Raw genomic sequence first — 27035 nt, 5'->3', positions numbered from 1 at the left:
GGAGCCTCGGGAGGTTCCAGGGCGTTAGGGGCTGTGCTCTAACATTTTTAAGGCGCTGACCGCCTTCTGGGCCTGGCTCTGATTCCTCTCCCAGTGGCGGTGCCAGGGGCTTGCAGGGAAATGGGCGTGAGGCAGGACCCACCTCCCTTGTCCTTCTGGTCCCTGAGGGCAGGATGCTGGAGGGTGGTGGCAAGGAGGGCAGAGGACAGGCTCTGCACGCAGGGTCCACCAGGACTCGAGACCCTGAAAGTGCTCTGGGACATGGGCAAAAAAGCTCAAAGGTGACAAAGCTCCCTAAACCCATTCTGTGAGTGAGAGGCTCGGGTGTGGGTGGACTTGGGGCTTTGGTCATTCCCCATGGGTTGCTGCTTCAGCCCTGCCATCTCCCGCCAGCCCAGTGCAGGGTGGAGAGGCCCTGAGCCCACCTTTCCCCCTCTACACAGGCTCGGGATGCAGGGTTTGAGCTACAGGTGTCCTTGACTGTGCCCATCCAACCTGCATTCCTCCCCTGCTCTTTGAGCACAGGTGGGACAGGATCTGTTTGGGGACACTGGCCAGTCTTGCTGGGCACCCTCAGCCTCTTTGTCTTCCTTCTCTCTCTGAATCTGGGAGTCACCTCCCTTCTCTTCTGTGTTCCCTTGTCCCACCTTACAAGGTGTGGAGTGAAGAGCGGGTCCCCAGTAAAGACAATTTAAGGATCCATGGGCTGTGGGGGCAGGGTCAGAATCTCTGGGCTCTGGACACGATCACTTTTGCGGCCACCCGCTCAGCCTGTGTGTGAGCACAGCTCAGGCCCCAGGATTTCCCCTGTCAGTCCCCACTCTGGGGCCGATGACAGGGACCCCGACTGGTCGCTGGAATGAGGCTGAGTGGCATCTTGTCTCTACAGCACTGGGCACAGGGCGTGGTCTAGGAAACAGTGCTGTGGGCAGGCTGCTTCCCTCCCCACTCCACCTGGTTTCACAACAGACCGAACTGGCCTCCGTTTGGAGCAGACTTCTTGTGAGTTATGTTTATGTGGTCTGATCTCCTGCATCTGCAGAGCTGAGAGGCACGTCCTGGTGCACAGGGACCCCAGATGTTGTTCTCATGACCACTCTATCCCCCACCCCTCCACCCCCACCCCGGGAACCTGTCCCTTCCCTGCTCAGCATCCGGAGGTGGAGCTTTCGTCCTTCCTGCATCCGAGGCGCCTGGGGCAGCTGGCTCTCCATCATCAGACCTTCTGTAGAGCCCACCGTCGCCCTGCCAACCTTCTCCACTTCCCTCTAAGACAACGGGTTCCACCCGGGTCTGCGCACCTGCCACACCTTGTCCCTGAAATGCTGACTCTGCTGGAGGTGCAGATGTACATCCACGGAGGGGACCCCGGCATCACTGTCACAGGCCCAGATGCCTGCAGGCTCTGCAGGGAATATAAAGCTACAGTTGGTGGAAGGGAACGAACCCTGGGCACCAGGACAGAGCTGCCCTGAGCTCTACAAACTGTCACCATGGAGCCTCCTCCAGGTTGGTGGGGCCTCATCTTCGGACATCTGGACTTTTAAATGAATTGTCTTGAATTGTAATGTTGGCAACTAAGTAACCTGCAGCTAGCTGTCTCTGACTGGCAGGTGCTGGTGGCTAACTCTCAGCGAGCCCTGAATGTGCCAGGTAACGTTCCGGTGCTTTCTGCATGGTGAAGTCACCATTTCTGTCATCACATCTTACAAGTTGGGAAGCAGATGCACAGACAGACTCAGTCACTGGCACCAGATCTCAATTTAATAAGCGGCATTTGAACGCAGACAGCCTGGGTTGCCCTCCCACAAGCGACTTGGCGCTCTCACCCCTTTCTATGTAAGACTCTGAGCCCCAACAGCTGTTTTGATGAGCTTCTGTGTGCATGGTGAGTACACATTATCTTGCTTAAGCCTCACAGCAGCCCCATGGAGGCCTTATGTTCTAGGTCAGGAAGCTCGGTTCAGAGGGAGTGACTTTCCCAAGGTCTCTCGGCCTCTGTCTCAAGGGCTGTGACGGAAACTCGGGTCTGGCTGGCTCCGAAGTCCCAGCTCCTCCCACGCGGCCTGGTTGCTCTCTGAATCCCTCGTGTCCGACCTAGGGCCAGGCCCAACAGAGCTGTCGGGGCAGTCAGCGGGCAAGTGTGTGGAGCTTAGCTTCTGAGGCTACCGGGCAGGATCCCAGGGCAGCCTTGTCACACCGGGCTCAGTCCGGGGTGTCAGGGGTGGGCCTGGGTCTGAGCAGCTCCACGGAGAACCTCACCGGGCTCGGTCCAGCCCACTTCCCTGAGGTGAGAGGCACTGCCAAATCCCCCTGTGGACCATCTCGCCGCCCAGGGCATAGTTGATAGCATTGATCGTGGGCACCGTTTTGGCAACAAGGGCCGGCACCTGCGTGACAGAAAAGTTCAGGGAAGAAGCTTCACAGCCTCGGCTCCTCTCCCTGGTCCCACGTGGCGACCCTGGCCCTGCCCCGCCCTTCCCCCCACCCCCACTCCACTGCAGCCACCGGTCCTCTGTCCATGGCTTGATTCTGCAACTCCTAAGGCTTCCTTGACCAGAGGGCGGGTGGTGCATGCAAACGCCCTCCTTCCCGAGCACCGGTCTCAGCCTTGGTCCCAGAGTCTGGCTGCCCCCGTCATCTCACATGAGGCCTAAGCAATGTCAAGCAGCAGCCCCGTGTGACCCAGGAGACAAGCAAATTCCCGATGCATTATGAGTGTTCAAAGGAAGAGAGAAAGAGACTAGCGGAAGGCCATAAAGCAGGAGGGAGAGATGGGGCATGACAGAGACACAGACATGGAGAGAGTTCTAACTTGGGGTGCGGGAGGTGTCTGTACCATTTGCAGCTTGGGGGAGATGGAGCTCACATCCGCGATGGTGGCATATAGGTACAGGAGGGCATAGGGGCCCCAACCAAACAGCAGTGTCCTGGCCGGCAGAGTGGTGTTCACCTGGGGAGAGAGTGTCATGGGAGGGAGGCATTGACTTGCTTCAGGCGACTGCAGCCCCACACGCCTAGGGACCAGGCGGGCACTCAGCAGGGCGGGGCCGTGTGATCAGGCTGTGGGGCCACATGGACCTCTCTGGCGTGCAAGCTGTGGGACCCTAAGCCTGTCATCTAAGCAAGTAAGCTTTGACCTCATTTGCCTTTTCTGTAAAATGGCTTGATCATGCTTGACTTACCTGGAGGCAGGGGACTAGGGGACAGATAATGAGTTTCCTTTCTGGTCTGCACTCCTTCTGAGGAACCCCGGGCTCTGGGAGTGTGGATGTGTGAAGGAGGCTCCCCATGTGAGCTGCCCCCATACCTCAGTCCCAGAACCAGCTCCCATCAGCCATCAGCAACTGCAGCCACCTGGTGTGCCAACCTGTCCTGGGTTCAAAGCGGCTTTCCAAGGTGTGAGACACAACCAGGGAGCAGGGCCTGTGTTGCCTCTGGCCACAGGGAGGCGCACGACTTGCGATCGAACTTCAGGAGGAAAGTTGCCTGCTTCCCACATACACTCAGGTGTTAAAAAGCTGAAGCTCAAAATCAGTGCCTATTTTCTCTTTGACCGTGTCTCCCTTTAAGAAAGGAGGTGACTTAAGTTGAAAGAGGACACTTTTTTTCATGGAATAAAAATATGTTAGTTGGGAGACATTTTTTCTCTTGAATTGCCCCCCATTAAAAAAAAGGGGGGGAAGGGAAGGAAAGGAAACGAAAGGAAAGGAACGAAAGGAAAGGAAAAAAGAAAAGAGAAACAGTCCTCCTGGGGCGGGGCCGAGGCGGAGACAGTGTCACTTGGAAACTGCTCTGCTCTTGGCTGAAGTCCCTGGGCCCATGCACAGAGACCTCTGCTGATGCTTCCTGAACTGATGGTTTCAAGTCAAGCCAGAAAAAAGAAAATCGGTGTGGCAGCCCTGTCTCTTGGCCCATTGAACCTCGGATAAACATGGCAACTTTGAGCACCCAGGCAAGGCTTGGGCGGGCAGTGTGAAGGATAGCCTGGAGGAGGTGAGGGTAGGGGAGCAACAGCCCAGAGCCAGAATCCTGGTCCCCCCTCAGTCCTCCTCCTCCTCCTGCTGACTGGGGGCAACTTAGATCTCTGGCTAAAATCGATTTGTACAGTCCTTTTCCAATTCACAGGGGAAAAAAAAAATCAGGGCAGATTGAGTGTCTCAACAAAGATTGAGTGTTTCTTGTGCACTCTATGACCACTTGGGTCATAGAGTCCCAGACCCGGGTTTGATCCAACTCTGTTATTACTAGTTACGGAGCTTGTGGCTACTTACTTAACAGACTCTCACAGCCTCAATTTTCCACCCTGTGACATAGTGATAACAAAACCTTCCTTTGAGAGTGGTTGCAAAGATGGAATGGCAGAATGCACAGAAAAATAGTATTAGTATCTGATTTTTTTCTGAAATTTCAGTGCTTGTTAAGGCTCATCTGCTAGAGGTTGTCCAGGTGACAAAAGAAAATTGTGGAAAGGGAATATTAATGCAGAGATTCAGAAATGGCCAGGAGAGCTTATTTTGAAGAATTATTTTTCTTGGAAAAATGTGCTTGCGGGTGTGATTTTATGTTATGGGTAAATTAGACATCTTGGGAGCAATTTAAAAGAAGCTTTTGAAAAACATGTAACTTTGTGCCAACCCTCAAATCCTTGGAAAGAACGAAAGGTGACAGCATGGATGGTGTCCAACAGGGTGACCCGGTTCAAGGTTATGGGGTCTGGTGAGTCCAAGCAGTCCTGACCCTTCCTCCCAGGTTTTGACGATGCCCAGCAATGGGGAGGGTACATTCCTGCTCTAACCCCCGCAAAGCTCTGAGAAAGCTGAATTTTCTCCTGATCACTGAAAACACAGAAAAGCCCTCACTACTGTCTCTCACATCACTCATGTTCCCTGAGAGAGACAAAGAGATTTCTTTTGCTCTGGGAATTGGTCCTTACCTGGAGGTGGCCAGTCTTCCTGAGTTTCTGTTCCATGAGCCGATAGGATATGAATGTGATGAAGAGAGGCACGAAGAAGTTGAAAAAGGCCATGGTAAAGAGGAAGCTGGTGAAGTTTCTGCAGGCAGAGTAGGTAGAGGAGTCAGGACCATCTCTCAGGGAAGGCTCATCAGTGTTTGTGCTAGACAGTCACAGGTAGGGAACTGCTCTCATCAGACAAGTGCTTAGAGTATGGTTGTTCCCGGGTCCCAGGTTGACTCCCCTTAGAGACAGGGAGCCACTGGGCCCTCCTTGAACTTGCCTCTAGGAGCTAGAGAGCTGAAATGAGGGAGAGCCCTCCTTCAACTTGCTGTTGGGCAGTTCAAGTGCTCAGTCGTGTTCACATTATGTGCCCCAAGCATGGAAAATGGAAAATGTGTTTACCAAATGGAAGATACATCAATGGACCAAGAGGAAGGATCATTCAAAGAGTGTTCCTGGCAGAGGGATTTGAAAGGGGTCTACAAATAAGAAAGAGACTGGATGCTGTGTCATTGAAGAAAGCATTGAAGGATTGCCAGGAGAGCCTGGTGTCCTAGGTAGGGTCATGGGGAGGTGGGAGGGCTGACCAGGAACAGGTGGGAGTCACAAGGAGGTAGATTCCCATTCTGTGAAGGGGAGAAATGTTACCCATTCTGGGTGCTGCCCACTAAGGAGGGGTAGGAGGAAAGGCTGCCAGAGGACTGGACACTGGCTGGGGAGATATCTGTAGGGAGCACCCTGGAGAGACACTTGGGCCAGACCTAGGGTCCTCAAGTACATTTCACCTGGAAAGACTGTCATCAGGGGCAGATGCTTCATGAGTAAACATAGTAAACGTGGAAAGCAGATGAATGCGACATGACCCTAGTAGAAGCAAGAGGGGGGCTGGAGCCCACTGGACCCTTCCCCAAGTTGTCCCCTAAAGGGTGTAAGCCCTGGTGTCCCCAGAGCCTTGTGGATGGGGCAGTACTAGACGTATGCTCCATGATGGTAGAGGCCATCGTGCATCAATTTTGTCTCCTAGGACTAGGTCCAAGGGTTGGTTCACAGTAGATGCTCAGGAAATTCCAAGAACTGAGCTCTATGCCAAGGAGGTCCCTCCCAATGCAAAGACATTTTTGAATCTATTGAACAAAGGACATGGCTCACCCTAGAAACTGATCAGGTCAGAGCTGGGACAACTAACCATGAAGAAGATGGCAAAGGGGTCACGGGCTCAGTTGCTGTTGTAACTGACACAGGTCAACAGCTCACTGGGTAATGCCCCTTCTTGGGACAACTCTACACCCCAGCTTGTATAACATGCCCATCACTTGGTCAGTCTTCAGAATGCACTTTCCCCAGTCCCATTGTCCACTTGCAAGTGGATGTCATAACTAAGGAGTTGAGATTGACTGGCAAATGTTGACATTTCCCCACTTGGATTTTCAGGTGTGACACTGTTGTTGAAAGGACTCACAGAAAGTTTCCCAAGGAAGGGAGATTTGTAGCTGCTCCTCCCACCTCACCTGTCCCCCCTGGAGTAGTCCAGGGTGCAGCACGTCCCCAGCGGCTCATAGTCATAGTGGCCCCAGCCCAGGAGGGGCAGTGCTGCCCAGAAGGCAGAAGACAGCCACACACAGATCACCAAGGAGATGGCCGTATTCCAGGCCAGTTGGCTGCCTGAATGGGAGAGAGGAGGAGGGTTGAGAGGAGGTAATAGCTAGGCAAAATGAAAAACAATGGACTTCATGATCACACAGAATATTCCTAAATCCTGGCTCTGAAGGTCGATAGCTTAGTGCCTCGGGCAAGTTAAAAGTTTCTCTGAGCCTCCATTTGCTCCTCCACAAAATGGGAATGATAATCCCCTACCTCAGAGGATTGTTATGGAGAATAAAAGAGATAATGGGTGGTGAAGATCTCCTGGCAGAGTCTCTTTTCCATCTTTTTTGGGGACAGAAAAGGAGGGAGTAGCAAAGAAGTAGGTGTGTTTTCCAAAACCAACTTAGTAAAGAAGCATAGGTAGTGGTTCAGATGAGGGTTATGAGGGAGGGAGGCAGAAGGCTGGATGTATCACCGTGCTTAGCTGTTACTCAGAAGCAGGCTACTGTCTCTGCTTCCAAGATACCCTAAGAGGGCTCTTGACCTGGGCCTCAGGGTCCTATCTCAGTGCCAATAACTGCACTTGGTCCTGGCAGCATATTTTGCCATGACCAGTCCCACTGACCTGACCTCCTCCATGTCCCTTCTCTGTGGCAGCCTGATCCAGCCCTTCCCATCCAGTGCTTCCTCCTGGACCTAGCTTCAGAATGCCTTCCCCAAGTGCCTCCTTATATGGCTTATTTGTCATGTTCTTTTGTAGACAAGACCCCAGGGCAGAAGGCAGGACTCCAGGTGGGGTTTGATCAGCAGAGAACAGATCTACAACCACCTTCATCTTGACACTTCACTTCCATTGATACAGCCCCAGATGCAATTTGCTTGAGTGTCATCCCCTGCTGTGGACTGAATGTTCCCACCAAATTCATATGGGGAAGCCCTCATCCCCGGGAGATGGTATTTGGAGGTGGAGCCTTTGGAAAGTAATTAGGTCATGAGGGTGGAGCCCCCATGTTGGGATTATTTCCCTTAAGAGAGAAGACAGAGAGATGATCTCTCTTCTCCATGTGATGACTCACCAAGAAGGCAACTGTCTGCAAGCCGGGAAGATGGCTCTCACTGGAACCCAACTGTGCTGGCGCCCTGATCTCTGACTCCCAGCATCCAGAAATGGTGAGAAATATACTTCTGTTGTTTAAGCATCCAGTATATGGTATTTTGTCATGGCAGCCTGAGCTAAAACGCCACTCCCCTTAACTGTGGACATAATAATTAATATCTACCATGACCCATGTGTCACTTTTTTGGCTTTGGAAACAGATGACCAAGGTGACGTGCCCAGGGTCACCCAGTATGGAGTAGGTAAATTCCAACACCCTCCTTTCCCCTTCCCTGTTTCCATAGTGCTCCAGGGTGCCCTCCAGCACAGGAAAGGCTTTTCTCTAGGGACCCCTGGATAGGGACTAACTGCTCTATGTTGGGGTGGAGAAGCCTGTTGCTGTCTGAGAAGGTACGCATTGTGTATGTGCACATGTGTGAGTGCATGTATGTGTATGCATGTGCACACATGATGGCCCGAGGGAGCTTTGGGGGCTGGGCTGGGATAGGAGTGGCCCTGGAGGAGCTCCATGGTCAGCTGGGGCAGGTGGGGCTAACCTGCCACTAGAAATGATAAGAACAAAGGCAGTTTTTTGGCCTGGAGAGAGGTGTGTGACTTTGCCAAGGGCAGGGGGCTATGTGTGTGTGGCGAGAGCAGATCTGCAGATTCCAAAGGGGCCATGCCCCATGCTTCGGGCCATGCTGGCCATGGACACCACAGTAGCCCCCATGCCAGGCAGAGCTACAGCTCAGAACTTGGGGCCCAGGAGACAAAGGGTGTGACCCCCCCTGGGAGGCATCCAGGCCATACCCAATCCCAGCTCGGCCTCTACTAGCTGTATGACTTTGGGAAAGCTACTTAACTTCCCTGAGCCTCCGCTTCCCAGTCTGCAAGTTGGGGGTTTACAATGAGGGTTAGCTGAGTCACAGCTCCCCAAAGTATGTTCACATATCCCTGGAGGTGAGTGGGATTCTAGATGGTCTGTGGGTGAACATGTTTTTTGTGTGCTAAAATTATAAGAACATCAAAGTTGTCATTTCACAGATATTGTTGAGGATGAAACTAAAGCAGGTGTTTAAATTTTTCAAAGTGAATCACTTTTAAGAAAAAAAAATTGAGTTAATAACAGAGCAGGTGGTACATGGATGTGGCCAATTATGAAGGTGATATTTGACAATACAGCTTGGGAAATCCAGAGCCAGACTAGGCTTCATGACGCCCTGGCATGGCAGAGGCCCTAGGGAAGTGTGAGGTGCAGGGACACATGCCCAGCTACACACACACACACACACACACACACACACACACACTGCCTCTCTGCCCCCAACAGGGCCTGTCTGCAAGAGCATTTTCTGTATCCATGATCTCATCTGATATCCAAAAACTGGGAGGTTGGTTACAAAAATCTGCTCTTAGAGGAGACTAAGGTTCAGAGAGGACTCCTGACTTGCCTGAGGCTGCATTGAGGGCACAGGCAGCTTTTCCGGCAGGTGCCTCAGCTCCTTTCAAGTCCACTCTCCCAGCCTCCCTCCTTTCCTGAATGCCCACACCACACACTCACAGACAGACACCCACCCACACTCCCCTGGACTGGGTAACACAGTGTAGACCTTTGTCCTGACCACCCTCACTGTGTAGATGTCCCTTCAGTCCAGGAACCCAAAGACGTACGCGAGCAGTAGTGGTGATAGCGCCCCCAGGCGATGGCTGCGCTGCTGCAGATGCTGGCCAACGCCGTCACGAAGCCCTGGAAGCCATGAGCCTGGCAGCCGTTGGAGCCATAGGGCCAGCGCCTGTGGGGGACACTGGGACCAGTGACCCCTTCCCTCTGTCCCTGTCCTTCTCCCACACCTGCCCCTCAGAAGCTTGGAGGGCACCTTCCTGAATGTTGGCTCAGCTCCCCAGAAGAGGACTTCATGATCTGTTTTTCCTAGAGGAAACAGCAGCCTCAGAGGTCAAGTCCCCAAGGTGAATGGGTGGAGCCCAGTGCAAATACCCTGGGCTCAGTGTCTTTTGCTGCACCTCAGTAGGACCCAAGGGTCTCTCTGTGTGGCCAGAAGCCTCCAGCATGGGAAATGGAACATCGTAGTCAGGAGGAAAGCCCATGCCTTTATTCTATAGATAAGAAAACTGAGGCTCAGAGAGGAAAAGGTACTGAACCAAGGTCAGACAGCAGATGAAGACTAAGCCAGAGGGTAGACCCGAGGGCTCCAGCTCTTAGCTCCATGGGCCAAGCAACCAAAACAGCTTCTGTTGCTCTCCTCCCTAAGCCTGGGAAGGGGCAGGCGGAGATCAGGATAAGGAATTGTCACTGATTCAGACCCCACAGACTGGTCAGCCCTGAGCGTCACACTCAGGTGTGCTCCAGCCTCTATTTGAATGCCTGAAACCAGAGCAGGAATGTTCAGTTCGCTTAAGAAAACAATCTTGGAAACACCTGACACCATACTGAAAGATCATGGTTTGCACATAAGGTTTTAGACACTTGTCAAAATCCTGTTTGCTTTTACGAACACTTAGGTAGGGCTTCCTAGGTGCCACGCATCATTTAAGTTACTTCCACATAATAACAAGTTAATACTTCCAGCCGCTGTACGAGTTAGGCAATAATATTCAACTTCTAGAAGAAGCCAAGAGATAGAAACACTGAAGCCAGGACTCAAATCTGGGCAGCCTGGTTATAGGGCCCATGCTCTTAATCCCGACAGTCATCCAGCTCTGTTGGTGGGGTTTGAGCAACTCTAGAAATCAGCCCTGGTTCTTCAGGGATAGTCTGGAACTCGGATTTAGCCTTGTGCTGCCTGCCCACCCTTTCCCCTACAGTGTTCTATAGATGGGAAGAATGCCTCTGTCCTGGCTGTCCGACACCCAGCTCAGGCTGGGCCCCTGAGCTCAGAGACTGGGGTGGGGGTGGGGGCTGGTACCGGAGGAGGCTGGATGTGGCTGCCACGAGAGCATTCAGGCTGATCCCACTGTCCGCCAGAGCCAGGCTCAGCACCAGCAGGTGGGTGGGGGTCCGCAGCTCCGGGGTCTTGCAGAAAGACAGGATGGTGAGGCTATTGAGGCAGAGGCCGGTGAGAGCTGAAAAGAAGGGATGGCTGACGTCAGGGCTGGAGAGGCTGCCTGGGGTCAGAACTGGGGGCCTGGGGTGGGTGGAGCCTCAGCAACCTTACTGGTGCAGCTCGTCAGACATCGCTGGCTCTCGGACCCTAAAGGCCATAAGATGTACATCCTGCCCCACCCCAACTCAAAGATAAGGAAGAAACCAATAAGGTACAGCATGATTCATGCTGGAACAGTCACAGTTACCAACAGCTGCTGACACTTGTAGGCTGGGCATGAGGCCGAGCACTTTCTGTGGATCCTCCCATTCAGTCTTCACCTGGATGCTGTCCTTCCCGTGTACAGCTGGGAAGCAAGCTTAGGGACACTAACTAACCTGCCCTAAGCACACAGCTGGAGTGGCAGAGCCGGACTCAGACTCAGGTCTGTTTAATTCCAAAATGCCACTCTGAGGCTGTTCAGCAATGTCAGGGAGAGCCTGGGAGAGGTGGGTTGAGGGGAGATCTGGGAGCTTCCTGGAGGAGCAGGCAATGAGGTGAGTCTGAGAGGGTGACCTCAGGCAGACGAGATCTCTAGTTTTAGCCTGGTCACCCACTTGCTGCTCTCTGAACCCTGCCTCCCCACTGAAAGGGAGGAGTTGGGAGAATCCTGTCTTCAAAATTGCAAGTGTTTACTAGGAGAGCAGGGTGTGGAAGAACATTCTAGAAAAAGGGAACAGCATGTGCAAAGATTTAATGTGGTAAAATTTCCAGGTCCATTTAAGGACTGAGAGGCATGCTAGATTGTAGGGTTCCCAGAAGAGAGGAAAAGGGGCAGGGTCCCCAGCCAATGGTGTCCCAAACTTCCAGGACCAGCCTGTTGGCTGCCCCTCCCTCTCCATCATCAGCTCTCATTGGGTGAGGAAATGGGCTGATTATTTCTCTGGATCTGCTGTGAAAAGGGCCGCATTCCCTAATAACTTAGTCGTGGACTGACCCAGCACCATGGTCTCCAGTCCTAACTCTGGCCTCAGGGAGCATCTCAGGGATTCTGGGCTGAGGCAGGCACCTTGTGGCCCCTGGAATGGAAATGCGTAGGGCTGGGAACAGAGATGGCAGGAGTACTGTGGAGCTGGAGAGGATGGGGGCAAATGAACTTAAATCCTGAGTGTCTATCTAGGCCAGCGCTTCACACCCATGGCCCCATCTAACCTTCACCACCACCCACTTGGGGTCAGAGAACCCAGCTGAACTGGGTTATAGTCACACAAAGAGGAGGTGACAGAGCTGTCTGTCTCCAGAGCCTACCAGAGGCCTGAGCTTATATGAGATTCTTAGCAGGATTTCTGGGGAGTGGATTAAATTTTTTCCCGGCCGGTGGGACATGAAAAGGCCTGAATTCTGGTTCTTGGTCATGTTCTGGGCAGATGTCCCTCACTCCCTGGGCCTTGCTCTCTCTCATCTCCCAGACCGCGGCCTGCATCCTACAGGTGCACCCATCAGAAGCCCCATGGGTGGAGGCACAGAGGAGCAGGGTTTGGGGACCTCTCCTTGTCAGCTCCATGGCTGTGACCTGAGTTCTGGGAGCCCACTGGGTGCCCGCTCCACCCCAGGTCCTTCCTGGCTCACCTTCTACCAGCAGCACCATCCCCACAGCCAGCACCTCCAGCTCCCCGAAGCCGGTGGGCAAGGACCCAGATTCTGCCATGCTCGGCCCTTCTCCCTGCCAGCCTGGCTCTTCTCTGGTGCACCAAAACCAAGATCCACCTTTTAAAGGGCCATTTCACGTGCTGGCACAAGCAGGTGATTATGCTAGACCTTGGGCTCCTTCTTGCCGCCCCCTGCCCTAAACTGTGCTTTTGGCCCCAAAAGAAGGAACCCATTCACCAGTTGGACAGTGCAGCCTTTGTGAAGCAGGAATGGAAGCCTGTCTCATTCATTTCAGCCCCATCAGGCAGGATTAAAGTCCTGGAATCCAAATGGTGTGTGGCTGAGAGCCAAATTAGAAAAGAGTTGCATAACCAAGGGAAGGGTGGGGAGCAGAAAAAGGGATTTGAGTGGCAGCTGTGCTTGAGACTGGGTCAGGAGCCAGGTCCTTCCATGCGTGTGCTCACAAGCGACTGGGAAAAGGATGATGCTTGGCAGGTCAGCTGTTGTCACAGAAAGAATCCCAACTGGGACTAGAGACTGAGGTAGTGTTTCAGAACCTGACATTAACCAGCTATCAGGACTGGGGTGGGACCATTGGGGTCTTCTCAGTTTCCTTCTTTGCAATGGAAATATCCTTTCTAAGTCTCAGAAAAATACATCATGGATATGGCCTCCAGGCTGCACTGCCCAACTCCCACAGGGCATTTAAGCTATAGGAGCATAAAAATCTCCCAAAGGCATTAGCTTGGGACAGAGGGACTGCTGTCTTTGTGGCCCAGGACCCCGCTAAGAGCTTTGGCTTCTACAATGAGGTCCTGTTATCAAGTTACACTGGCCAATGGTGTAACATTTGGAAACACTAGTCTAGAGTGATTTAACTCCTTTTCTGATAAAGAAACCAAGGCCCAGAGCTCTATCAGCAATATAGTTAATGTTAAGACCCCACTAAGAGCCAGGCACTATGCTAACTGACCTTATGACGACTCCTACAGCAATTCCATGAACTAGATACCATCATCCTTTGCATTTCGTGTGAGGGAACAGGCTCAAAGCAGTTTAGAATTGACCTGAGGTCATGTAGTAATTTGTGAGTTCAGCTGAAAGAGAAGCCTGGTCTCCTGTCCCCTGGGATCTGGTCAAGCGGCTCATTCTATTCCGTAAATGTTAATTTCCCATGCCTTTCCTCCGTTGGACCCCACCCCCATCTAATCAAGCCTAACCACCTCACAGTGCTTGCCCACATCCTCTTGGAAAACTTTCTTGATAAACGGTTACCCCTTTTCCTAATTTCTACCTTGCATTACTGGTTCATACATGTGTCAAGTTTTTTTCATGCCTGCAAGACTGCAGAAGACTTCAAGGGAGACGGGAAAGCAGGAATCAAGCAGGGCCAGGAATCAAGACCAGAGCTCGGTTAGGCCAAACAGAGATGAGAAGGCATCTCCAACAGAAGGAGGAAAAGGCAGAGATGTGGGAATGGTCGCCCTTTTTGGCTTGGGGAGAAGGGACAGGTGGCAAGCATTGAGAAAACCAATGGATTGGAAGAGAGGAAGAGATGGGAACCAACATTTCCTAGAAGCCAAGATTGTCAAAACTGGCCTGGCACAGAGCTAGGCATTTCATGTGTGCGCTGGGGCCCTAGGTATCTGCCTTGGTCACTGAAAGGGCGGGCCTACGCCGGCCAACTCCATCTTGTTCTGTGTCCTTCACCTAGACCATGCCTCCTCCCCTTGAGTAACCTCCCCCTCACCAGTTCAAACTTCCTGATCAAAACATGCCCAGCGACCTGCGTAACAGGACTCCGACCCTTCCCCAGCCAATCAGCTGAGGCCACAGCCATTACCTCACCAACTGCCCCTAGACCCCTATAAAACCTTTGTGCTTTTGAAACTCACTCTCTCTCCCTGGTATCTCACTGCTGCATCGGTGCAGGTAGGGGATTGAACTCCAGCTAGCTCGAATAAAGGCTCTTTTGCTTTTGTATCGGACTCGGCTCCCTGGCGGTATTTGGGGATCACGAATTCTGGGCATAACAGTCACACCTCACTGATCTAGGTCTGCCTACGTCTATAAGCACCAGGCACTAGGGAACGTTCTAGAAAAGCTGAAGGAGCTAGGTAGGGCATGCTGGACAAGAGAGCAGAGCCTGGGGATCAAACGTATCAAGTATCCGAATCTTTCCAATTCCTTTAAGAGCATGTGACTTTAAGTGCCAGTGAAATTGTGGGCTTACTACTTAGGAGGGAGCTTCTATTACCACAGGCCATCAACAACTGGGAAACTTGGGTGGTTTAATTTTCATAAACACCCTGATTACAGTAATATTACTTCCCTTTTCAAATGAGGAGGATACATAGTCCAAGAGAGACCGTGTAACTTATTCAGGGTCACAGCCTATAAATGGAAGAGCTGGGATTTGAACCCAGGCTGGCCTGGTCCTTGAGCTTGGTCTCTTTCTAGTGTCTTTATCACCTTCATCTCATTGCTTTTCCCCTATAAAACAGTGTCACAGGAGACAATTTCCAATGGCCTTCATCAGAGGCCAGGTCTGTCTTCATCCTCTCTGAGCCCAGGCACCCTGGCAGGGTCCATGTAGCCCACAGCCTAGCTGGCATGAGGTGACTTCGCAGGTGGACAGCCAAGCTGGCCAGTGCAGGAGCCACTTGCCCCTCACCTCACCACACCTTGCCACACCCTGGCCTCACCTTGCCACACCCTGGCCTCTCTGGGTCTGGGGCTGTTGCCACGGAAGAGGATCCTCCACCCTCTCCCTTAGGACTGGGTGATTCCAGGAGTAATAAGCGGCTGAGTGCTGTGGCCAGGGCTCCCCTCCCTAATCCCCAGTCTGTCTGTGTTTATCCCATGGCCTCAGGTGGGGGCGGGGGGTGGGGGGGAGCTGATGAGCCAGTGGGCAGCTGCTGGGCTTCCTGAGCTGGGATGACAGAGCAGTCCAGGGACAGGCCCCTGCCTGGGCTACAGAGGAGCCAGGAGCCATGAGGGTGGCAGTGGGCATGCTCTGGCTCCTGGCCCTCTGGGGGCATCCCCCAGCCCACGGCTCCTGCCCATCTCAATGCAGCTGCAGCCTCCACATCCTGGGTGATGGCAGCAAGGCCAGGTATGTCACCAGGTGTGTGGGATGGGTAGCCCGCCGCTTCCCTCTAGCAGCTTGGCTGGGTTGGGAGGGCTGTATGCAGGGCCCTCAGAACATGGCTGGGTGAGACCTCTATCTTCCAGGCCCTTGAGGCCCAAGTGCCCTAGGGGGCTGGTCTGCTTTGCATTGTCTTCCAGCCAGCAGGGCATGAGAAGTACCAAGTCCCTTTCTTTACACGTGGGGGCAGGGGTGGGACAGTGTGCCCACTCCAGGAGATCCATCCTGAGTCCTCCTCCAGGATCCTGGTGGAGGGGCATGAGAAGTCTCTCTGTTACCTCTTTCTTTTCCTCTCCTTTCTTCCTTCCTTCCTTCCTTCCTTTCTTCCTTCCTTCCTTCCTTCCGTTCTATTCCACCATTCTCTCTATATCTCCCTAGCCCCTTTTCTCCCAGGCCTCTTCCATTCTCTTGCCTCAGCTTCTGGGGTTACCCAGTACAGCCCAGGTATTTCTTACCACGCCACCCAGAATGTGACCACCTGCCTCCTCATGTTTTCCCCACTTTGGGGCACCTCTGGCCCATCCCCCAGGAGCCTCGGCCTCAACATATTTCTATGGGTTTTCCAAAAGCCCAGGAGTGCCCATTCCATTGCAAGCAAGCACCCCTATATCCTCAGCCTTTTCTTTGACTTTCCCCAAGCCCTACCTGAGCTCTGAGAGCACCTCCATCCTCTCCTCCTCCCTTCCATGGGATGTTCCAAAGCCACTGTGATTTGTGGACCCTCGCTCTCCCACCATGGCCCCCTCTCCTTTTCTCTTTGGCAATCTTTAGACTATCTTTTCTCTGACATCTTCAACTTATCCACTAGTGACCATTGCATTTCCCAACTTGCTTAGGAATTTCAGTCCTTGGCTCAGGGCCTTTCCTACCATCTTTTTAACATTTTAGAATTCCATTCTCCCTTTCTCCCTTGTCTTAGATGGGTGCTGGGAGCCACTGATGATTTCTGATCAGGGCAGCAGTGTTATCAGTGTGACACTTACAATGATCCTGGCAATGGGTGTTGGGTTGATCGGGTGTGAGGGGATGCAAAGAATGGAGAGTCACCCCCCACGAAAGGATACCCTGTGTGGTCTGAAAAACAAGAACTCCGTTTTTGACCCAAGTCTCTGATGGTCCAATTCATATGGATCATCAGAGGTAAGGATTCTCTCCTCAAGAAAAGCCAGGGCTAAGCCCTGAGCCAGCCAGGAAATAGCCTCTGGCCAAGGACAGTGTGACTAGGGTGATGAAGAGCCTCTCCTGCTACTTACAGAAAGCACAGGGCTGAGAGTCACACAGCATCAGTGACAGACCTGGTCCTAGAACCCATGGCTTAAGTTCCATTTCCAGATTTCTTCTCAACTGGTAATTCTGTCATGGGCAGGGACCAGGGGAGGGCTTGTGATACCAGGTTAGCCTTAAGATAGAAAATAAAATTCCAAGGTCAGTTTCCAGGGCTCTAATGTCAGCCAGTAGCCATCTTTCCTCTGAAGCCAGAGCTCTTACCATCAGTTCCACCTGCCTGACAGTCCCATGACTGATAGGCACCAGCCCATCTGCATGGAGCGTCCTATGAGGGCAACGATGCCAGGAAAGGCTATAGGAGGCCCTGAGGTCCCCAATGGCCACAAGCAGATAGCAAAGTCAGACGGAGGCTTCCTCCTCATCCCAGATGCCTTCCTCAGCCCACCTCCAACCAGGGACTGTCAGAGGGTTCCATCCTTACATCTGGATAGCCTGGGTGACCTGCCTATGCTCCATGCTCCCATAATCATGAACTTGTGGGTACTTGTGGATACTGAGGTTTCCTTGGGGGGCCCAGTCTGGGCACCTGGACAGAAGTGTTCCCATGTTCTTTATGCCCAGTTTGCCCCACCAGATGTGCTGTTGGCTCCTGCTGGCTTCTTAGTGGTTTCTTTGATCCCTCCCTTGGTGAATTTCAGGGCATGTTTCTGGTCAACTGCCTTCCTCCCTCCTACATCCAGACCTTCCTCTTTGCAACAAACTTCCATTATCATTGAAAATATCACTGCCCCCAGTGATATCTTCCTTAGCTGGATTGTAAGCTATTGTATAGGGACAGGGGCTATGAGTCTGATATTCTTCTGAATCTCCACAGCACCCATCCCTCAGTAGGGGCGTCCATGTATACCTGAAGAATGTGAGTGGGTGGGAGCCCCTGTGCCACTGACAAGGAAAAGCAAGTCAAGTTCAGCCAGTCAACTCTGAATAGAGTATTCAGGCTGAACTGATGGATGCTGTCAGAGTGTGTGTTACATCAGGAAGGCCTGATGTGAGCAGTACAAAAAGAACAAGGTCCCCTAGCAAAGCAAAACGTGACCACTGCCCCCACCTGCTCCAGTGTGAGCAGAGAAGCCCTCTAGATGAAATAGGCTGCACAAGGGCTGGGTCCCTCTGGTCTAGCCTCCAAGTTTTATCTCCTTGAGAATCTTTCCCTTTTTACCTTATGTGAGTGTGCTGCTCTCTCCGAGATGGCACGTAACACAGCCTTGAACTGTAGGTTCTTGGACGGCAAGGCCTGCTTCTTTTTATCTCTCTATCCTCTGTTTTAGTGCCAAACTTAATAGAACAAAGTTTAGGAGGTCACTGTCTGGGCAGAGGGATCACTGCAAGGAGCTTTGCAGCGCTGGGATGCAGGAATTTTTGATAGTGGTCAATAAATAGCATTGCACACCTCCAGATGACAGGTCTGCAGAACTGGTACACAGCAGGACCTCACCTAAACCCTGAAACCACCCCGGGGAGGTGGAGTCTGTTGTGGGAAACTGAGGACAATAGAAGTTATATAATATACTCAAGGACACACAACCAGCAAGCAGAGAGCCCAGATATGAATCCAACTGCAGGGGCCAAGTCCTAGCTCTTAAACACCTTAATCACCTCATGGTCCCTCCGGGTCAGGGGAGGCTTGAGGCACCCAGTGAGTGTATGGCTTCGTTTCTGATGCCCAAGTTATATATATAATTGTATGATATGATATTACATATATTATATGTCATATAAGTAATATCACAAAAACTGAGGTATAATTTAACAAAGGAACACTTTTAACACATATATGCAGTGCTGCAGTGCTCAAAATGATCTCAAGATTTATGAATACCATTCATTCTTAATGCACTGTAGGTGGTGTGAGTTGTAAGGGGACACAGAGGTCCTTCAGCCAGGGACAGGACCAAATGGCCCTCTGGGACCCCTGCGAAAGGCTCTCAAAGCAAGAACCCCTCAAAGGGAAATCCGGGGTCTGCTCGTCCGCGGCGCCACTCCAGGGCCCACCTCAGCCTGGAGCCTGGGTTTGGCGGTCCCGGTTCCCGTGCAGACCGGGAGGCCTCCTGAAGGAAGGTCCGGGAGGGAGCGGGGTAGGATCGCGGACCCGACAGGACCCTCGCTCAAATGTCCCCCATTTCTGTGACCAGGACGGTGGTGTGCAGCGACCCCGACATGACCCTGCCCCCCGCGTCCGTCCCTCCGGACACCTCCAGACTGCGCCTGGAGCGGACGGCCATTCGCAAGGTGCCCGGAGAGGCCTTCAGGCCGCTGGGCCGCCTGGAGCAGCTGTGGCTGCCCTACAACGCCCTCAGCGAGCTCAGCGGCCTCATGCTGAGGGGCCTGCGCCGCCTGCGCGAGCTGCGCCTGCCCGGGAACCGCTTGGCCGCCTTCCCCTGGGCGGCGCTCAGGGACGCCCCCCAGCTGCGGCTGCTGGACCTGCAGGCCAACCGCCTTTCGGCTGTGCCGCCCGAGGCCGCGCGCTTCCTGGGGAACCTCACCTTCCTCGACCTCTCCAGCAACCAGCTGCTGAGGCTCCCGCAGGAGCTGCTGGCCACCTGGGATCACCTGCAGACCGGGCCCTTCCTTCCCGGCCACCACACCAGGCTGGTGCTAGGTAAGGGGCGGTATCCTTCACTTGGAGCCAGCTTGGGGAGCCTGGGGGTCTTAGGCAAGTTATTGATCCTCTCTGAGTCTTGATTCTTTACCCGAAAAATAGAAATCACGCCTGCCTTCTGGATCTGAGTGAAGACTGAGAGGCACACACTGGCAGGTTTGGAGCTCAAGCTGCTGCCAGTTCAAATCCCAGCGCTGCTTCTTACTAGCTGTGTGTCCCCGGGGTAAATTGCTTAGCTTCTCTGTGCCTTGGTTCCCCTTCTGTAAAGAGAGAATGGCAATAACATCTATCTCAAAAGGTTGGAGTTGCAAGTAAAAGACAGTTCTTAGGACACAGTAGGTACATGTGGCAGGCACAGTGGTGTGCCACCTGGGTCCCTGTCAAGGTAGAGCTGGCTGCACAGGTTTTGAGGGCACTGTCAGCAGTGGTCTTCAGCTGCCAGCCCTGTCAGGGACAGCCTTAGCTGCAGAGCAGCCTTGCCCAAAGCCACCCATCCTTTCCGGACACAGCCCCTAACCAAAGACCTGTCAGGTGGGAGTCTAAGGACCCAGCTGCTTGGCATGACTCTGATGGGTTATTTCAGCTCCCGAGTCCCCCAGGGATTCACCAGGCCCACTTCTCAGCTCTGTGTCTCTTCCTTCCTTCCTTCCTTCCTTCCTTCCTTCCTTCCTTCCTTCCTTCCTTTCCTCCTTAATGAACATGCTGCACATGTTCATCTCAGAGTCTGCTTCCAGGAAACCCAACTTCCAACAATCTTCAAAACATGTGAACACCCCCACCCCCTTGACAGTCTCCTCTAAGCACTAGGTACACATACATGGATGGAAGGTGGTCCTAACTCTTTGCTAACTGGTCAGTCCTTACTGGCCATCTGCATTAGTGTGGCACTGAAGCTTCCCTAAATTTCTTGCTCCCTCACAGAACTTGACCCTCACCATATCCCAGGGGGTAGATAGTGCAAGTATAATGTCCTTTGTTTTACAGATGAACAAACACAACCTGAGGTTTAGTAAGTAGTGGTTTGGGCCCAAGGCTCATGTCAGATAGACTGATTCTCTTTCCTCTGTCCTGTGAGGGGATGGGGAGTTGTGGCAGAGGGTGGGTAGTGGGGAGTGGGTGGATAGTATCAGAAGAGAGCCCTCCTAGCAGCATGTGCCTAGAACATACCTTGGCTCATATAGGGTCCAGCACCAGGGGCTGGAGCAGTCTCAGAATGGTTTGGGGCAGCTCCTGCCCTAAGGCCCGGGAAAGTCTCTCAAGGAGGGAATATTTAGAAGCCTCACTGCCTGCAAACAGGGCAGGGAACAGCAAGCCCCATTCCAGCTCTCTGCAGACTTTCTCATCTGATAAAGGATAATATATAGGATAGTACTCACAGGGAAAAAAATTGTTTATTTGAAAATAACATTTAACTGAATGCCCTTTTCAATATATGTATGCTATATAAATTTCATATATATATATGAAATATCTGCTAACTTTACTGCAATGACCATGTCAGGCAGCCAGGGCAAGGAGTGTTCACCCAGTATTACAAATAAGGAAAATGAAGTACAAGCGATCTTCCAGGTCATGCAGCCAGGAAAAGGCCCCCTGTGACTCAGTTTCCCAAAGCAGAGTTGAATGGTTATACTAGCTGACCCCCTCTCTTTGATTCCTTCTTGTTTGTAATAAACCAATGTCTTAACAGGTGAACCATCTCTTTTCCTGCCTAAAACTCATACCTAGCCGTGAGGGTGACAGGTGGCATAATTCATTACAGAAAATTAATATTAATTTTAATTACATAACTCACACATGATTATATGTAAACATTTAAAATATTACAGAAAAAGCTGGGGTGCCTGGGTGGCTCAGTCAGTTAAGCGTCAAACTTCAGCTCAGGTCATGATCTCACAGTCCTGGAGCCTCAGAGCTTGGAGCCTGCTTCGGATTCTGTGTCTCCCTCTCTCTCTGCCCCTCCTCTGCTCATGCTCTCTTTCTGTCTCAAAAATAAATAAAAACATTACAAAAAATTAAAATATTATAGAAAAAGCTAAAGACCCTTTTGTTCCCTCTTCTGATCCCGAATCCTTCTCCCCCTTCTAACAGGTAGCCACTGTTACGTTCATTTGCATGTTCTCTTTTTGAATGCATTTGCAGGGGTGCCTGTGTGGCTCAGTCAGTTACGCGTCCAACTCTTGATCTCAACTCAGGTCTTGATCTCAGCGTTGTGAGTTCAAGCCCTGTGCCGGGCTCTGCACTGGGTGTGAAGCCTCCTTAAAAATAATACATTTATGGGGCTCCTGGGTGGCTCAGTCTGTTGAGCATCCGACTTCGGCTCAGGTCATGATCTCGCGGTTTGTGAGTTCAAGCCCCACGTCAGGCCCCGGTGCCGACAGCTCAGAGCCTGGAGCCTGCTTTGGATTCTGTGTCCCCCTTTCTCACCACCCCACCCCTGCTTGTGCTCTGTCTCTCTCTGTCTTTCACAAATAAATATACATTAAAAAAATTTTTTAATAAAAAAATAAAAAATTAAATTAAAAAAATGCATTTACATACACATACATATATAAACATACATACACATAGAAATTTTATCTGTGTTTTACATAAAGTTTCATATTGTATATATCATATGGTTTATATCAACCAGCACTAACTTCTTCACTCAACAATAGGTCTTGGAAGTCTTTGTAAGTTGCTACAAATGGATCAGCTTCATTATTTATAAACTACTGCATAATTTTTAATAGTATCATTATACTACAGTTAATTTAGCCATTCTCCCTTTACTGGCCCCTTAGATCATTTCCATTATTTTATTAACAGCTATGATGATACAGAGAACATTCTTGACAATGCATTCTTGTGCATGTAGACGAATGTTTCTCTAGGATAGGAACTGAAAAATGGAATAGGTCATGGAGTGTGCACATTAGACAGTTTAATATCAGTCTAATAGTCTCCAAGTGGCTGGGCCAATTCTCACCCCACACCTGTGCTGTGTGAGACCACAAATGCAGGTGTTCACTCTGCAAGTTTATTTGAGTGCCTATCAGTGTGGAAGCTTGGTTCTAGGTGCTGGGGATATAGCAGGGAAGAAGATAGATGAAAATCTATTCCCTCATGAGGCTAATAATTTAAATGGTTGGAAGATTTAACTTCTGCCAGTCTTAGGGGTAAAAGTTTCCCTGTCATTTAACTTTGCTATTTGCATTCATTCTTTGGGGGCTCAATTGTAAGAAGTGAAAGCCAGGTAGCTCACCACCAGAGCTGGGCGCTCATGATTCTTGGGGTGCAGATGTATCATTAAATGCATTTAACCAGTGACACAGGGTAGCGGTTATGAGAGGGATGGAGTGAGGATGGATGGAAGAAGGTACTGGTATCCTCCCAACTGGTGTTCAGAAGGACCTGAGAGTCACGTGTGTACAAGAAGATGTATATGCAACCTCCTCAAACCTTACATTTCCCCTTCCAAATATATCAAATATATGCATGCAAATAAATAATCAAATATATCAAATATATGCATGCAAATAAATAATATGCCATTGATTATTAGACATACTATCAAATTTAATAACAATCTTTGGGGGTAAAAAGACACCACATGAAATGAATTCATTCCATATTTCAGAAATGCAAACATGTAAAAAGGAATCGTGCTTTAGGTATGAAGACACATGATACGCCTGTATCTGTAGAAGGTTCTTGGATGTAGAAGGGTGGGTGCAGTGACCTACTGTCATCTTTATAAATAAGTCCAATTTTAAAGTAAAGAGGGCTGGGGATATGACATAGGATTTGATTTCCTGGCCTCCTCACTCCTCCCCTTTTGAGCTTGTATCAAAGGGACCAATGTCAGAGCCACCCTCCTTACTGGGGTGATGCTGAGAGTTCCACACTGAACTGAGAGGACAGGGATCAAGAGTCAGGGGTCACAAAGAATTTTGAGAAATTTATTTTGGCATATTGCAGGTATTGCTGAAATCCTTGCTGCCTGACCAGTAGCCTGAAAGGGTCAGTCCAGGAATGGCAGCAGTAATTGCCAATTTTGTCAGTATGCTGTATGGCTTACCCAAATGCTTAACAGGATTTGTTTTTATTTATGCCTATAGCAACGCTGAAAGGGAAGTACTGCTATCATTCAAGTTGAAGAACCAGCCTTAAGATTGCACAGCTAGAGAGGCAAGGAGCTGGACCTGGAGGCCAGGTCTGCTGACTCTGAGCTCAGGATATGCCTTGTCCTCCCTGATGGGGCAGGGGGGCTGGGCATGGGGATATGAATATCGAGGGCTCACCTCTTACTTGCCCTCTCATCCCTGCAGGGCTGCAGGACAACCCCTGGGTATGTGACTGCCGCCTCTATGACCTAGCCCGTTTCCTGGAAGGCTGGGCCCCAAACCTGGCTTTCATAGAGGCCAGGCTGAAGTGTGCCAGCCCGCGCAGCCTGGCCGGAGTGGCCCTCAGCCAGCTGGAACTGAGGAAGTGCCAGAGTCCGGAGATCCGTCCAGGGGTAGCCAGCCTCAGGTCCCCTCTGGGCAGTGCAGTATTGCTACGTTGTGGGGCCACCGGGGTCCCTGGGCCGGAGATGAGCTGGAGGAGAGCCAACGGGTATGCGCTCAACGGCACAGGTTTGTGAGCTACAGGGACTGTGGTGCTGAGATTGCAGACTGGGTGCGGGGGCGGGGAGTGGGGGGTGGGGGAGGGTGGGGATGTCAGCATCTTTGGTGGGAGGTCAGGTCTGCCGAGGAGAGGGAGGTCAGCTGAGCGAGGCTGTTTACTCCTGTTGTGGCTGAGTGGAGGTAGACAGGCTCTGCCCAGACAGAACATGGGACAGTGGCTTCCATGATGACAATAGCTGTCAACCTGCCCTACATATTCCAGAAGACACGCTGATCAGGGCCCACCCTGGGAGGAACAAAATGCTGCCATTTTGGTGGAAGATACTCTTAGTGTATTTGATATTTATAGTAAGTTTCCAAGTTGTGAATGTTAAGCCAGTTTCACTAGGAGTGATTAACAATATGAGTTACCATCTATTGAGCTCCTCAGGTGTTGAGTACATTATGTGCATAATGTCACTGAACTTTAAAGAACAACCTGATTATCCTTTTTGTTTTGTAAGTCAACCGACTCTGAGAGGCTAAAAGCTTGGCCTACAGCACACAGCCTCCCATGTTATTTTTGCTGTGTAGACAGAGATGGTTTATCTCTGGCACAGGATGGTGGGGTTTACCGGAGTCACAGCCTACCTGCGTGCTGACAAGGGGTTGAGGAGGGATCATTTCTTAGTGCATGACCAGAAAACCGCATGTCCTCGCAGCTCTCTTCGGGGTCTCCTTCAACTAGGCTGGCGAGTGTTGCTCTGAGATTGTGGGTTTGAAATCAATTGACAAACAAACATTGTATAAGGAGCTTCATTATGTAAAACACAAAGTCGAAGACGCTCTGATGGAGGTGGCAGTGTGTCTGGGCAGGGTGGCAGTGTGCTTCCGGCTAGGCCTCTGTCTCGTGTTCACTCTTCCCCCACAGAGCACAGCCTGCTTCCCTAAGGAGTCCGTTCTATAGGATTCCAGGGCCCTGAAGAATACAGATTTAGAAGGCAAATCATCCTGAGACTCAGCCTGAGCCTAGGTCTCCCCAAATTTGAGCCCAGGTGATCTTGATCCCCTTGGCTAGTCTAAGAAAAGTTGAGTAACTCCCAGTGGTTTCTCAGGATGAAAAGGTCTCCTATGTATACAAGAGCATACACAGTCCAGGGGCCATGAACTTGACCCTAGGAGGAAGTTTGGGGCAGATGGGCCCACTCATTTTCCTGCTTTATGCCTCTTTCCCCTCAGTGCACCAGGAAGTTGCCAGAGATGGCACGAGTTGGACGCTGCTGGGCCTGCCTGCTGTGTCCCACCTTGACTCAGGAGACTACATATGCCAGGCCAAGAACTTCCTGGGAGTCTCTGAGACTGTCATCTCCCTGGCCATCACTGAGCCCCAGGCTTCCACAGAACACGGTGGGAGCCCAGGGGCACTGTGGGCAAGGACAGGTGAGGGGGCGGAAGCTGCCGCGTACAACAAGATGGTGGCCAGGCATGTCCCTGACATTCCTGGGCCTGCTGTCCTGGCCACTGGGCCCCCTGTGTCCAACATGAAGGAGGAGCTGACCCTCCAGCACTTCCAGATGGGGATCCCAGGAGAACGCTCAAACGGGCAGGCGGGACGCCAGGAGACCCAGATGGTGAGGTCTCTCAAGGTGGTGGGAGACACTTACCAGAGTGTGACCTTGGTGTGGAAGGCCCCCCAGGCTGGGAGCATAACTACCTTCAGTGTCCTCTATGCTGTCTTTGGGCAGCGCAGCATGCGGAGGGTGGTTGTGCCACCTGGAAAGACCAGCATCACCATCCGTGGGCTGGTGCCCAAGACCAAGTACGTGGCATGTGTCTGTGTGCGGGACCTGCTGCCCCAGAAGGAGCAGTGTGTTATCTTCTCCACGGACGAGGTGGTAGACGCCGAGGCCACCCAGCGGCTCATCAATGTGGTGGTGATCAGCGTGGCTGTTGTCATCGCCCTGCCCCTCACCCTGCTTGTCTGCTGCGGTGCTCTGCGAAGGCGCTGCCGGAAGTGCCGTTCTGGGGGCTCCGCCGAGGCCTACGTCAACCTGGAGAGGCTGGGCCACAGCGAGGATGGCTCTGAGGAGCTGTCCCAGCACAGCCTCAGTGAGGCCGACAGGCTCCTCTCGGCCCGTTCCAGCCTGGACTCTCAGGTCTTGGTGGGCAGGGGGGGCAGACGGATCAATGAGTACTTCTGCTGAGGGGGGTGCTCCCCTCCAGGTGCCCACACACCTGCCATGTCCACTTTCTGTCTTCCACTCTCACCTGCTTACTGACACCTGAGCCCACACTCACCCACTCTTGCCCACTTGGGTTCCTGCTTACTCATACGTGTGCACACAGTGACAGCAGCTAACACTTATTAAGCACTTACTATGTGCCAGGAAGTGTTCTAAGTGCTTTACATACACTGACTTGTTTAATTCTTATAACAACCCTTTGCAGAAGGCCCTCCCATTTTCCTGGAGAAGAAACGGGGATTGACCGACTTGCTTGTATCAGTCAGTTTTTCCCATGTAACAAATAAAAGCAAAATCTCAGGGGTATGCAGCAACAGGCACTATTTTCACCCAACCTACAGGTCTGTGGGTTGACCAGGGTGTCTCTGCTTCATGAGTTCTATTTGGGGCCCAGGATGAAGAGTCAGTGGCTACTTGGGGCAGTCTTTCTAGGAGAGGTCAGATGATATCAGAGGAATGAACAAAGATAGGCAATGTCTCTTAAGTGCTTGGCTTTAGAGCTGGCACATTGCCATTTCTGCCCATATTCTCTCTGCCAAAGCCAAGTCCCATGGCCAAACCCAACTTTCACGTGGCATCAAAGGACAGCTCTGCCAGGGAGGTGATGGGGGGCAGGAAATAGTTTGCTGAGCAGTGATCTAATTCACTCTATTGCTCACAATGTATACCCAACTAGAAGGTGGCAGTTCTGGAGTCAGGATCAGGCAGTTGGTTCCAGGATTGACAGTCCTTACCATGCCCCTCTTCTGCATCTTGATTACATTTATGCTAACTCATAGGCACTCACACATGCAGTCCCTTGATGCATTAGCCAAATTTGTATAGTCACACACACACACAC

At 51.7% G+C, this 27035-nt stretch overlaps 2 protein-coding genes across 5 annotated transcripts; one reads left to right on the top strand and one right to left on the bottom strand.

Moving 5' to 3' along the window:
- Positions 1–1742: 1742 nt before the first annotated feature.
- Positions 1743–18456, bottom strand: RGR (retinal G protein coupled receptor). Of its 4 annotated transcripts, XM_042961052.1 has the most exons (8): positions 17923–18456; positions 16730–16875; positions 10562–10718; positions 9309–9442; positions 6466–6619; positions 4937–5054; positions 2840–2953; positions 1743–2390 (listed from the first exon to the last, which is right to left on the bottom strand). In XM_042961052.1, the coding sequence occupies exons 2-8, from the start codon at positions 16800–16802 to the stop codon at positions 2259–2261; spliced, it is 882 nt and encodes a 293-aa protein (XP_042816986.1). In that variant the 5' UTR covers positions 16803–16875; positions 17923–18456; the 3' UTR covers positions 1743–2258. The 4 variants fall into 4 exon arrangements, with proteins under 4 accessions (XP_042816986.1, XP_015397960.1, XP_007093192.1 ...); XM_015542474.2 differs by lacking the exons at positions 16730–16875; positions 17923–18456 and adding an exon at positions 12308–12457; XM_007093130.3 differs by lacking the exons at positions 16730–16875; positions 17923–18456 and adding an exon at positions 12308–12457 and having other exon boundaries at positions 9309–9430.
- Positions 15322–27035, top strand: LRIT1 (leucine rich repeat, Ig-like and transmembrane domains 1). The gene is made up of 4 exons (XM_042961051.1): positions 15322–15443; positions 18896–19362; positions 23676–23981; positions 25191–27035. The coding sequence occupies exons 1-4, from the start codon at positions 15322–15324 to the stop codon at positions 26153–26155; spliced, it is 1860 nt and encodes a 619-aa protein (XP_042816985.1). The 3' UTR covers positions 26156–27035.

This window comes from Panthera tigris, chromosome D2, assembly GCF_018350195.1.
Source record: "Panthera tigris isolate Pti1 chromosome D2, P.tigris_Pti1_mat1.1, whole genome shotgun sequence".
NCBI classification, from domain to species: Eukaryota; Metazoa; Chordata; class Mammalia; order Carnivora; family Felidae; genus Panthera; species Panthera tigris.
Note: the sequence above shows the minus strand (reverse complement) of the source record. Positions and strands in the feature narration are given on the sequence as shown.